Genomic DNA, 12,865 nt, shown 5'->3' with positions numbered 1-12,865 from the left:
CAGGCTCTTCGTTCGTAGGGAAAAGTCTTCTCAATTTTATGTGACTGTGAGAATAAACCCCCTCTCTCTGACTAGCTTAGCTCCATTGACTCTGTTACTGCCGATATGCAGTAGCAGAGGTGGAAGCTCCTGTGTCTAGTTAGGTATAGGCATGTCTATACTGACCATGACTTTGCTAGGAAGACACATGCCAGAAACATGTGAGGTAGTGACTATGTGATGTATGTCCAGGGCACACCTAGTGCTGTTCCAAGGCTCTCAGTCTTGGGTGTGCTCGCTGGCACCACTGTAATAGCAGCTACGTGACTTCTTTTGGCATTTGGTAGATATGGACAGGAGTGAGTGGACAGTGAGTGATTTTACCCCAGTGCTCCTGGGCACCGCTGAAGGGGGTGACAGAGAGAAGGAAAGAAGAACTGAACCTGCTCCTGTTCAAAAGGGCAGGAGGAGAGAGAGGGGTAGAACAGTGAGAGGGGGAAGAGAAAAGTTTTTGCCAACATGCCCCATTTCTCCATTGACTCTTTTTCTTTGCCTCTTGCTTTTGGCCCCCCTATCTCTGCATGGGCCAGTACTCAGTTGGAGGCAGTGCTCCACTGGCTTCCAGGGGTCATACTGATGTGATCCATGGCATTTGCATGTGTGTGTGTTCACCCTCATGTCACACAGGCCATAGACTGGCTTCCTCTCCTGTAAGGCTGCACAATGAATGTGTACTTCTGGGTCTGTTATCTTATCTATGTATCTTTGTGTGGATGTATTTTCTGTCCATTGCATGTACAATACCTTGTCTAGGGTCTTCTTCAGAACAGAGTTATCTTTCTCCAGCTGGAAGGCCGATCGCTCCATCTCCTTGTTCTCTTTTTCTAAGTGGACTGTGGTTCGCTGCAACATTGTCAGCCTCTCCTGGAGAATGCGATTCTCATCCTGCATGTCCTGCAGTGATACTACAGCCTCCTGTTCACTCTGCTGATGGCGATGAACTATCTGCAGTGTACACAAGGGACAAACAGCATAGCTTTCGGAGCAATGGGACACCTGGGCGCCAGGTCCCTAATGATGTAAATCAGTAAGGCTCCACTGGTATGCCAGATTACACCAGCAGGGGATCCAACCTGGGCTGTTAAATTGAAGAGGGACGCTTTAAATCATATGGTTTGTCAGATTTCAAATTCAGACACCAGCAAGAGAACAGCTGCATTTCAGTGGTTTCCTTAAAGTTTCTCTCTTCTGTGACACCTTAAGTTTCACTCTCAGAGAAAGCCTGTCAATGTGCTAGTCTTAGAATCATAGAAAATAAGGGTTGGAAGGGACCTCAGGAGCTTATCTAGTCCAACTTCCAGCTCAAAGCAGGAATATCCCTAACTAGATCATCCCAGCCAACGCTTTGTCTTGCTGGGTCTTAAAAACCTCCAAGGATGGAGCTTCCACCACCTCTCTGGGTAACCTGTTCCAGTGTCTTACTAACCTCCAAATGAGAAAATTCTTCCTAATATATAACCTAAACTTCCTTTGCTGCAACTTGAGACTGTTGCTCCTCATTCTGTCATCTGCCACCACTGAGAACAGTCTAGCTCCATCCTCTTTTGAACCCCCCCTTCAGGTACTTGAGGGCTGCTAGTTAATTCCTTCTTAGTCTTCTCTTCTCTGGACTAAAAAAGCACAGTATTCCTCAGCCTGCCCTCATGAGGCATGTCCCCCAGCCCCCTCACCATTTTTATTGCCCTCCGCTGGACTCTCCCCAACTTGTCCATGTCCTTTCTGTAGTGGGGAGCCCAAAACTAAACACAGTACTCCAGATGTGGCCTCACCACTGCTGAATAGAAGAGAATAATCACTTCCCTGGACCTACTGGCAACACTCCTACCAGTGCCGCCCAGTATGTCATTAGCCTTCTTGTCAACAAGGGCACACTGCTGGCTCATATTCAGCTTATAGTCCACTGTAACCCCCAAGTCCTTTTCTGCACAGCTGCTGCCCAGCCCGTCAGCCCCCAGCCTGTACCAGTCCATGGGACTCTTCTGTCTTAAGTGCAGGACTTTGCACTTGTCCTTATTGAACCTCATGAGATTGGTTTTGGCCCAATCCTCCAATTTGTCTAGGTTACTCTGAATCCTAGCCCTACCCTCCAGCACATGCACTACTCCCTACAGCTTGGTGTCATCTGAAGACTTGCTGAGGGTGCACTCTATGCCATCTTCCAGATTGTTGATTAAGACCTTGAAAACTGGCCCCATGACCAACCCCTGGGGCACTCCACTTGATACCAGCTGCCAACTAGACATCAAGCCATTGATTACTACCCTCTGCCCCCGATACTCCAGCCAGTTTTCTATCTTCCTTATAGTTCATCCAGTCCATACTTCCTTAGCTTGCCTGCGAGAATGTTGTGGGTGACTGTATCAAAAGCCTTGCTAAAATCATGGTATACCACATCCACTGGTCTCCCTGCATCCACAGAGCCAGTCATCTCATCATAGAAGGCAATCAGGTTGGTCGCGCATGACCATGCTGACTGTTCCCAATCACCTTCTTCTCCTCCAAGTGCTTAGAAATGGATTCCTTGAGGATCTGCTCCATGATTTTTCCAAGGACTGAGGTGAGGCTGACTGGTCTGTAGTTCCCTGGATCCTCCATTTTCACTTTCTTGTTAGATGGTGACATTAGGCCTGTGATTTACAACCAGCATTTCCAAAAGCAGATGCCTAAAATGAGGCACCAAAATCCATACTTAGGCACCTAAATAAGGGGCTGGTTTGCCATGGGAACCAGACATGCTGGAAATCAGATCTAGGTGCCACAGGATGGATCTAGGTGCTTACACATGAAAATGTTGGCCTGCTCCTCATGTTTTTTATCTATAAAAATGCTCATGGCATATGTCCATTATTGAAACCCAACATTACCTGAGCCAATTTCCTGTTTATGACAGTACATACGTTCAGAGTTGATTGTGTTCTAGAATATAATGCATCACAACTCTAGCATGGTGTCTATAGGTTTAGGCTGTCATCTGTATTTCAGTGAAGGGTAAAGGTACAAACCCAAATTCACAGTAGATGAAATGCTGAATTTCGTTGAATCTCTCAGCTTATCACACAAAATCAACTACCCATCATTCCCACAGATAACACAGGAGGAGAGTTATTGCCACATTCCACCTCATATAGACAAAGAGATGCTGCTATGCTACAGCATTGCATACTAGAGAGTGTCTTGCCATGGATGTTACAGGGATGTAGGTTGCAGCCATGTTGGTCTAAGGACATAGGCAGACAAGGTTCTTTGAGTAAATCTGACATATTTTCTTAAACCAACTACATATTTTATTAGACTATTTAGTCTATTTAGTTGATCTAATAAAAGATATCAGATTTACCCAAAGAATCTTGCCATGAATGTGCTTCATGACACAAGAGAAAGAGGTGTGACACAATGGGTAGTCATGCCATTTTCATAAGCAGTTGCTAACATTGTTGGTTGTCCATTCCATGCCCCAAGTAAGGTAGAGAATAGAAGGGAAAAAATATTGGTGGTCTTCAGTGTGATAAGCCCATAGGACCTTCTATCCACAACTTTCAGAGGGAGAAACCCAGGTCCTCACTGCACCGTGAGCAATGCTATGTGGAGAAAGCTCACATGGTTTGGATGGGTGCTCTGTGAACTGAGATTGATCTCTTGAGACAAGTTCTTTGTCGGTGCTGTAAACTGCTGCAACCTCAATGTAACTATACCAATTTACTTCACCAGAAAACATGTCCCAACATATTTTTAGGGGACGACTTTATTGCACCCATCAGTGTTCTCTCCTCTGCTTTTTCATTTTGGCCCTCATTCCATGCTCAGTCTGACAGAGAAAATCTGGAACAACTCTAACTCTACAGAAGTTAGCAGACTTACTTTAGATGCACACTTTTGTTTAATCTGCCTCACTATCCTTAACAAACAAATAAGTTGTCTCCATCTCGCTGCTTTTGATGTTTTTATAACCTTTTTTGCTTTCTTTTTTCCCGTAATAAATACATCAGTCATAATAATTGCTTGATTAATCACTATGTTACAGATATCTAGCACTTTCCAACTCAAGGGACAGCAATGTGCTTTAGAAATAGTGGTATAAAATAGTTGCAAATTGCTGCATTTCTTAGATGCAGTCACATCTGGGGTGGAATCCAGTGGCCATTTAAAAGCCTGCAGATCCATTACACAACAGTGTTGTATAGAAAGGGAAAATACTGGGTACAGTTGGAACTGTGAGGATAATTTAGGTAGCCAAAAATCTAATGCCCCAACAGGAATTTGGTCATGATGCCAAAGATGACTCTCCTATTCTTGTAAAAAGGGCACATGGGACCTTTGATGGGCACAAGTAGGAACAACCATAAATATGGATCAAGTCTCATCATCAAACACAGTTTCTCTAGTAGCACAGCGCCCCCTAGCAGCATGGTGGGATAATTGTCTTACTATCTCAGAGGACAGCATAAACTATTGAATCATCAATACTGTCACTCGCAGCACTTTGGGGTTTCTGGAAGCCTCCCATGCAGCCAATGACCCTCCTTAGCTTGTGAGTAATGAGGCTTCTCATATTTTCACCCCATGATTTCCTTTCCCCATCCCTGACTTCAACTGTAGAGGCTTATTCAGTGGTTTATCCCTCTGTTTCTCTCTCTGCCCTTCTCCTGCACCTAGCCATACTGTGTTCTTTATAGGACAGCCCTTCCTCAATCATTCACTTTTGTGTTAGGTGCTGTACATATGCCCCACACGTAAACAGTCAAGATAGACAGTGGCAGCATAGTTAATTATCTCCATCTTACACAAAGGGAACTGAGGCCAAGACCCACAAAGATATTTTGGCTCCTAATTCTCACTTATTTCAATACGGAGCTAGGTAGCTTAATACTACCATGGATGTGGGACTATGTGGCTCATCCAAGATCTGGCAGGGAGTCTGTGACAGACTCAAACTCAGAGCTTAAACAGAAGGCCACTCTCCCTCAACTCACCTCCTGGAGGTGCTCGACCTGGGCATCCAGCTCTCTGCACCTCAGTTCCAGCTCTCCCAGCTGGTCCTGCAGCATGTGCACAGTATCTGTCAGGCTGTGGTTCTGTCTTTTGCTGTCTGCCAGGGCCTGCCGCATGGAGTCCAAGCGTTCCTGAGAAGGGAATCGTGGTCAGAATACAGCCATCCAAGCACAGTCTGTGTCATTGGTGGTGATCCTACAAGCTCTGTGTATATGGCACAGAGGGAACCCAATGGAATTCTTTATAGTAATAGGCTGACCCTTCCCCCTGTGAGTGAGTCTTATCCACTGGACATAGCAGGACAAAGCTTCATCACTGCACATATCCTCGATTGTAATGCCCCTGCTTAAAGTGGGTGTAGCTCCATTCTAACCAGAGAGAAGCACATTACAGCCCTGCGAGCTGTCAGTTATTAATCTCTGCAATGCAGTAGAGGGTGTACGTGACATATCAAAAGGCAGCCATAAAAGATGTCAAAGGCCTTTTGAACAGGGGTGAATTGTGGACACTACAGAAACATCTGGAGAGTTCACTACCTGGGAATCTAGAGCATTTGTACACGTTTGTGCTGCAGCACCAGGTGCTTTTAAAAGCAGCAAAATGCGCATCAGCACTGAGAAAATGGCAGCGACGTGCTTTTGAACTAAAACACATCAGAGGTGTTTTAGTTCAAAAGCACACTGCCACCATTTTCTGTGTGTTGACGCGCATTTTGCCCCTTATACAACTGCATGTGATACAGCACAGTGCACGTCAGCTCATGTGCAGAGCAGACTCGATTAACTGAGTCTGCTCTAACCCGCCAGATCGAAAAGGTATGTGTATAAATGGTATGGGACGAAAAGGTATGTGTATAAATGCCCTCAGATTCCAAAAGAACCTCCCGTCTTCAACAGTGCAGCGACAGTCCTGACAAGCCTTCCAGAAACAGCTCATGCCTACACAGGTAGGGACCTTGCTCAGGCTTATGTCATGGATGATTGTGACCTTCAGTCACACCCTTGCACAAAGAAGTGTTAGTCAAAGATGTGAGTCACCACCAACCTTTGCTTCTGAACAGGGCTGGACACAGGCATGGCTGAACTGGGCAGCCACCCATGGCCTGGACAAAAACAGGGCCCCAAAATGGTAATTTTTAAACTATTATTATCATCATTATCTCTGAAGGGATCCAGTCCCTACATGACAATCTAGGGACTAGTCCCTACATGATCTATCTTGTCCCTACATGACAATCACAGCAATGATCAGAGACCTCAGGCCCCTACAGACAACCCCCTATTTGTTCTCCATATCCCTGGCAGCCAGCAGTGCAGCTATATTGCCAGCCACTCCCCAGCTATGGAATGGGCCCAGGTCAGAGCTCACTTAGACTGTCAAACGGTCAGAGTGACTCTTGCTGTTTGCAGCTTACTGGGATGGATTTCTGTGTTTAAGGATGTTTCTGCAGGGACACCATGATGCTACACCTTCCTGTCCGTTGCTCCCATCAGTTTGTATTAGATTTGTTCCTTCCCATGGGCACTCAGGGACACTCCCTTTCAGTCAGTGGGGGCAGGACAATAAGTTAGGGGGGCACATACAGTACTTCTAGAGTGTGCATCTGCCTCCCCAGTGAGTGTCACTGTTCCTTCCACTCCCATCTGCCAAAACCCAGCCTCATCTCCACCTCCCACTGGTCATCTTTTTTAAATGAATGCACATGTGAGGAAGGTGCTACATTAATAACCTGTCAATCTACAGCAGGGATGGGCAAAATGCGGCCCGTGGGCCGGATGCAGCCCGCCAGGCCATTCCATCTGGCCCTAGGGAACCCCTAAAAAATTTAGAAAATTAATATTTATCTGCCCCTGGCTGCCTTTCATGTAGCCCTCGATGGCTTGCCAAAACTCAGTAAGCGGCCCTCCACCCAAAATAATTGCCCGTCCCTGATCTACAGGACAGGAACTGTGAGGGGCAGCCTGGCCACCATGATGGTGCCTGCTTTTAAACCCAAACGTCAGGCTTTGCGTTTTTTTAAATTTCCAGTGACATGGGGGAACCTGGGCCTTACTCTAAACACGGCTGGCTCTCCCTGTTTGCCTGCACCAGCAGGTTGCAAAATCCATAGTAGCAGCTTTTCAGTCCAGAAAGCTCCACTGACCATCCTAACCTCCCTTGGCTAGGCAGTGCTGTGGGGACCCTGACCTGAAGCACCCGGCGGTCCTGCTCTGCTGCTGTCAGAGCCTTCTGCAGCTGAGAAACATTCTCTTGAAGGGCTGAGGATCCCGCAGAGGCATCTGTCAGGGCCTGGGAAAGGCTCTGCACCTTGTCCTTGAGGTGGCTCTCCATGTCCTCTGTCCTGGCTCGCGAGAAGTCCAGGCGACCCAGCTCCCGTTGTAGCTGGGCTGCTTTGCTCTCACTGTCCCCCAGCTGGCAGCGAAGGACCTGGACCTGCTCCTGCAGGGACTGGATCTCGGTATCTCGGTCTGTCAGGCTGAGCTGGGCACGCTGTAGCTCCCCTTCCACAGCGTGACGGCTCAGCTCCAGTTTGCTGGCCCTGTTCTCGGCAGCCTCTAGGACCTTCTTCAGCTTCCACTTGTCTGTCTCCAGCTTGGCCTCCTTGGCTTTCAGCTCAGAAGCTTTCTCCTGAGGGTGAAGATGCAGACTTCAGTGACTCATGCACTCTCTTTGCCACCACCTGGGCCACGCTCTTTTGAGATGGCCCATACCATGTGCTCCCCTCATGCACCAGCCCACACCGCACTCTCTCCACCTCACACACCAGCCCACACTGCACTCCCCTACCTCATGCACAGGCCCACACAGCACTCCCTCCACCTCATATGCCAGCCCACACTGCGCTTTCCCCACCTAACACTCTGGCCTGCACTGTGTTCCCCCCACTGCAGACACCAGCCCACAAGAGCCCCCCCGCCACCTCATGCGCTGTCCCACACTGTGTTCCCCCCACCTCATACACTCCCTTCCCCTTACACGCCAGCCAACAGTGCACTGCCCCCTCACACACCACCCACACTACGCTCCCCCAACTCACACACCAACCCACATTGAGCTCCCCACCTCATGTGCTGTCCCACACTGCGTTCACCCCACCTCATACACTAGCCCACACTGCACTCCCTTCCCCTTACACACCAGCCCACTGTGTTCCCCCCACCTCATACACTCCCTTCCCCTTACACACCAGCCAACAGTGCACTGCCCCCTCACACACCACCCACACTATGCTCCCCTCAACTCACACACCAGCCCACACTGCTCTTCCCCACCTCACACTGTCCCAGACCGTGTTCCCCCAACTCGCACACTGTTCCACACCACTGAACACAGCACTCTCCCCACCTCACACACCAGTCCACACTGCTCTCCCCCCACCTCACACACTAGCCCCTTTCTCATGTTATCATATACTGCACTTCCCGCTGATGTTTACTTTCAGCCCCCTCTGTCCTATTTCAGCTGATGGTACATCACTCTCTTCATGTGTCTGCCTTTGCTGTACTCCCTCCTCTGAGATGCCATCCTGCACTGCTTTGCCCACCTCACACTACCCTGGACTCCAATCCTTACCCATGTGCTGCCCATGCCATACTCCCTCCTCTGTCTCACACCAGTCCATGCCATACTGTCCCTTCATATCAGCCTGCTTTGCCATCGTACCCTCTCATCCTCAATGCTGTCTTTCAGATGTGCTCATCATAGAGTTACAAGAAAAGGCAGCTGTACAGTTTCTGTCTTCGCATAATGGTCTGATGGCAGGGCCCCCAGACACATCCTGGCGCTACTGAGTCCAGTACCAACCAAGACCTAAGAGTTCAGTGAGGCCTTGTTTGGTACTGCACAGTCATTTAGTACTTGCTTTAGGGTACTAGTGACTGTGCAGTACCCGCCGGTACTGTGCAGTCCTGGTAGCGTATGGGTCGTTTTCGACCCTACTGTGTAGTAGCAACAAGCTACTGCGTGGTAGTGGTGGTGTCATGGCTAGTGCCTGCTGACGCTACATTGCCGTTGCAACAAGCTACATTACCATAGTTTGTCACTACGGCAATGTAGTATCTCACGTAGATGCAGACACTGAGGAGAAAGCCAGAGGACACTGTGCCCAGGATCAGCCATTCCCATCACAGGGCACTATGCAAACACCATAGATGAATACAGCAAATGGGACTCAGCATCTCTGCTCTCATCTGAGCTGGGGCATTGAAGGGCCACCTGTCCCACACATCTATGCTGCACGCCCTCCCTCCAGCCCCTACCAGTGCTTTGCACTCCTTTCAAGGAGCCTCATTGGAGGTATTGAAGCCATTTACCTGGGCATTTACTATGTCCACTGGCACTGGCAGCATCCGGGAGAGAAATGGCAGTTATGAGGATAGATAATATCATGCACACATTGAGTCTTGATGGATGAGCACTCAGGAAGAAACTCCTCACAGAGGCCATAATTAACACACAGTGTCCCCAAGCAGGGAACAGGCCAGGGGCTTTTATGACTCATGCCTCTTTTGAATTGGGTGGTGCAACTTTTCAGAGGTTCTTCTGTAACGAAGAGCAGTGGCACAAAAGCAGTGGCCAGCCTGCCTTTGAAGGCCATGGGATCTGGGCTCTAAAAAGGGTGTCATGGTTAAAGCTCAGGGTTCAGGACAAGAAATGTGTTACTTAGTCAGGATCCCACACAGTTCAAGAGAGGGCCAAGACTGTTGTCTCTTGATGACAAGAGAGTGGAGCTTTAACTGAGGTCATTCCAGATGGAGCTGCTGCATGTAGCCTGCTAGTGCCTTTGTGGAATCAGGATACATGTGTGGTTTGTAAATAAGCACGTTCCAGTCAGGAAATACTTTACCCTGCACCACCAACTTCTTCTCCCAATGGGGAATGGATCTGCAAGCCCCAAAGCCATTCTCAGCTCAGCTAAGGGTGAGTGTTATTCCAATAGCACCTACAAGTCCCCCCAGAGGAAAGGGACCCATGGTCCTAGGTGCTGTACAAGCATATAGTGGCACCCAGGCCCAGAAAGACTGAGTAGATAAGAGCTGGAGTGAAAAAGGCTCTGAGAAGGAAAGTGACTTGCTCAGTAACTACAAGGACAGAAGGAGAGCTAGAATTAGAAGCTCTGGACTCCCAGTCTAACACCCAGCAGCCACACAGACTGTGTTTTCCCAGCATGGATTTTTCCCAGACCCCCTTTCCCTGTTTCATGAATGACTCTGAACATGTGCTTTATGTTTCCTCTCCTGGCAGGGGCACACCTACCTGAAGCTCCCTGTTCTTTTCCTGACAGGCATGCAAGCTGCACTCTAAAGTGGCTATCCGCTCTGCCAAGGCTTGGCTCTCCCTCTCTGTCCTCCGGACAGTCTCTTCCTGCAGAATCAGGGCTGTCTGCGTGCTGCTCAGGCGTTCGTCAGTGCCTCGCTTCCCTGTGCATCACAAAGAAGAGCCAGGAGGCTGAGGAACTGGCTCTGCCAGGTGCTTCAGAAGATTCATGGTCAGAGAGTTGGGCCATACCAAAATGATTTTGGGAGGGAAGCTCATTCACTCACAGACAGGGGATCCCTTCAAGGACTGGGTGAGCAACCCCTAAGACAGATCCCCCTTCCCTTCCCTAGTCCTTGAGTCACAGGGTTGAGTGTAGTGGATTGAGAGGATGTTGCATTCACTCTCCTTAGAGCACAAGATAAGACCAGGTACTCCCCCAAGCTGCCAGCCCTCTCCTAAAACAAACCCAAGGTGCACCTTTGGCTGCATCCTTGCAATGAACCCAGGGTTTGTCAGACATTGCTAATCAGTGACACACTCAAACCTCTCCAGACCAGTCCTGCCCAGTGAGGGAAGCTTCTTTCAGCAGTGGTTGATGCTCATCTAAGCCTGGTCACTAGCAGTGATGGAATCTACTCCCACTACCCAAGACAACACCACTGCTGCACTGATGGGGAGCAGAGAGGAGAAGAGTGACTGACCTTCTTCTGAGTCTGCTAGCAACCTCTGCAGTTGCAGGATGCGACTACTGGTCCGGTCCCGGTCACTCTCTATTTCATTCAGCTGATGGCTCATGTTCATCAGCTGGATCCTTAAGTCATCCTAGGAGCAGGAAGCATGGTTTTAGGAGTTCAACACAGACAGAGAATGAATAGGGAGAGGTGGCAGAAGAGAGAGGTGGGGATTAGCAGCCCACACAGCCTGGCAGCTGTCACTAGGTAGTAAGCTTATGGGTGACGTGGGCGATTGATGCCTCCTGATTCTGGGGGGCACCTGATCACTGAGCAGGGTGTCCCCCCGGCAGCCGATTGCAGAGAGGAAGCTGATCGCCGAGCCCAGAAACACTGGTGGCAAAACTGGAAGTGCCACCAGTGAAACCAGAAGTGCCACCAGGGGACTTACCCTCCACCCCCACATCGGTACACCACTGTAGGGGGGCATAGGCGGCGGAGACAGGGGGACACATGCCCCCCCCTATACCTCACTATGTGTCACCTATGACAGGTGATATGGTGTCTCTTGCCCTTACCACCTCCTGTATCTTGTAGTGGCTCACCAGGGTCACTATGATAGTATCATGCAGCTTGTATTTCTCTCAAAAGTACTTCAGGATCTTGTAAAACCATGGGAAAACCATGGTCCATGGGCTCCCGTTGGTTATTGTGTGCACCTGCCATTGTTGCAGCAGCTGCCCTGCAGAGTCCTGAACTGGCAGGCAGCCCACCAGGCACTCCCTATACGGGCATGGAGAAACAGCACAGGGCAGAGAAGTCCATCAAACTGCCCAAGACAGACCTGCTGCTGGTAGGTAGAAATGATCAACCACCTCTCCTGGGACTGCCCATATGCCAGAGAGGTGTGGAAGAAAATCTGTACGCTCCTCTTGGTGGTGACAGATTTCAGAGACCTGACCAGGGAAGCAGTTTTCTATGGGCACCTGACCAGACAGCAAGGGACCCCGACAGCTCGCTTTAACCAGTTCATATCCTGCTTCAGGTATGCACTGTGGAAAGCCAGGAATCTGCTCATTAACAGACACTCAGACCCCACAGTTGAGGACTGTATTAAAATGGGATTAAGTAAAATGTACTGGTACTACAGGAACACAGAAGAGGACAATGGGAAAGAAATGGCAGACCTCATGTGATGGAGAGGGGTCTGGCATAAACTTTTTCAGGGGCAGGGCCTGTGAGGAAGGCAGTGAGTTGGGGTACAGGTATGGAGATGGGTGCGCAGATATGTGGTGCAAACTATGTAAAGGGGTTTTAATCGCTTAACTGTCAAAATTTGCTTTGATCTGTCAAGTGAACCACAAGGGCCGCTTGGCAGAGTGTTGGAGGTACACACACACACACATATATAAATAGATCTTTATATATATATCTAAATCTTTTTGCAAAAAAACAAAAAATTATGACAGAAAGAAGGAGGCTTTTGTTCTCAGAGAACAGGACAGGGATTCAAGACAGCAGGGTTTTGCTCTCAGCTCTGCTATCTTGCTAAGTCTGTGCCTCAGTTTCCTCATCTGTAGAGCAGGGTAGCCATTTGTCCTGTGGAGCTACTATGTCCAGTACTATCTATATGGTCTTTGAGAGCCTCAGGCAGAAGCTGTGGCATTGGAAAAATCACTGTAGAATCACTCACCAGTTTCTGCCAGGCAGTGGGGGGGATCTCCTCTGCCCCCCACTGCCCTGCGCTGCATGCAGGGCTCTGCCACGAGCCCCCATAAGCCCCGAGGCCACTGCAGCAGCTGGTGAGTCAGGGCTTTTTTTTTTTAAGGGCTGGGGTGGGCGGGGCAGCTATGGGGGTGGCTGGGAGAGTGGGCAGGGTTAGGAGGGGCAGCAGGGATCACCCCCCC

General features: G+C 49.2%; 1 protein-coding gene across 1 annotated transcript in view; it reads right to left on the bottom strand.

Annotated features, from left to right (window-relative positions):
• The window catches only part of CROCC2 (ciliary rootlet coiled-coil, rootletin family member 2), a 99,639-nt gene that overhangs the window by 11,263 nt on the left and 75,511 nt on the right, over positions 1-12,865 (bottom strand). Inside the window, 5 exon segments of the mRNA XM_025209284.1 lie at positions 784-984; positions 5,010-5,159; positions 7,216-7,656; positions 10,285-10,448; positions 10,989-11,109. Coding sequence (XP_025065069.1) covers positions 784-984; positions 5,010-5,159; positions 7,216-7,656; positions 10,285-10,448; positions 10,989-11,109 — 1,077 coding nt within the window.

Source organism: Alligator sinensis, unplaced genomic scaffold, assembly GCF_000455745.1.
Source record: "Alligator sinensis unplaced genomic scaffold, ASM45574v1 scaffold237_1, whole genome shotgun sequence".
Classification (NCBI taxonomy): domain Eukaryota; kingdom Metazoa; phylum Chordata; order Crocodylia; family Alligatoridae; genus Alligator; species Alligator sinensis.
The sequence above is the reverse complement of the archived record's forward strand: the minus strand, read 5'-3'. Positions and strand labels throughout refer to the sequence as shown.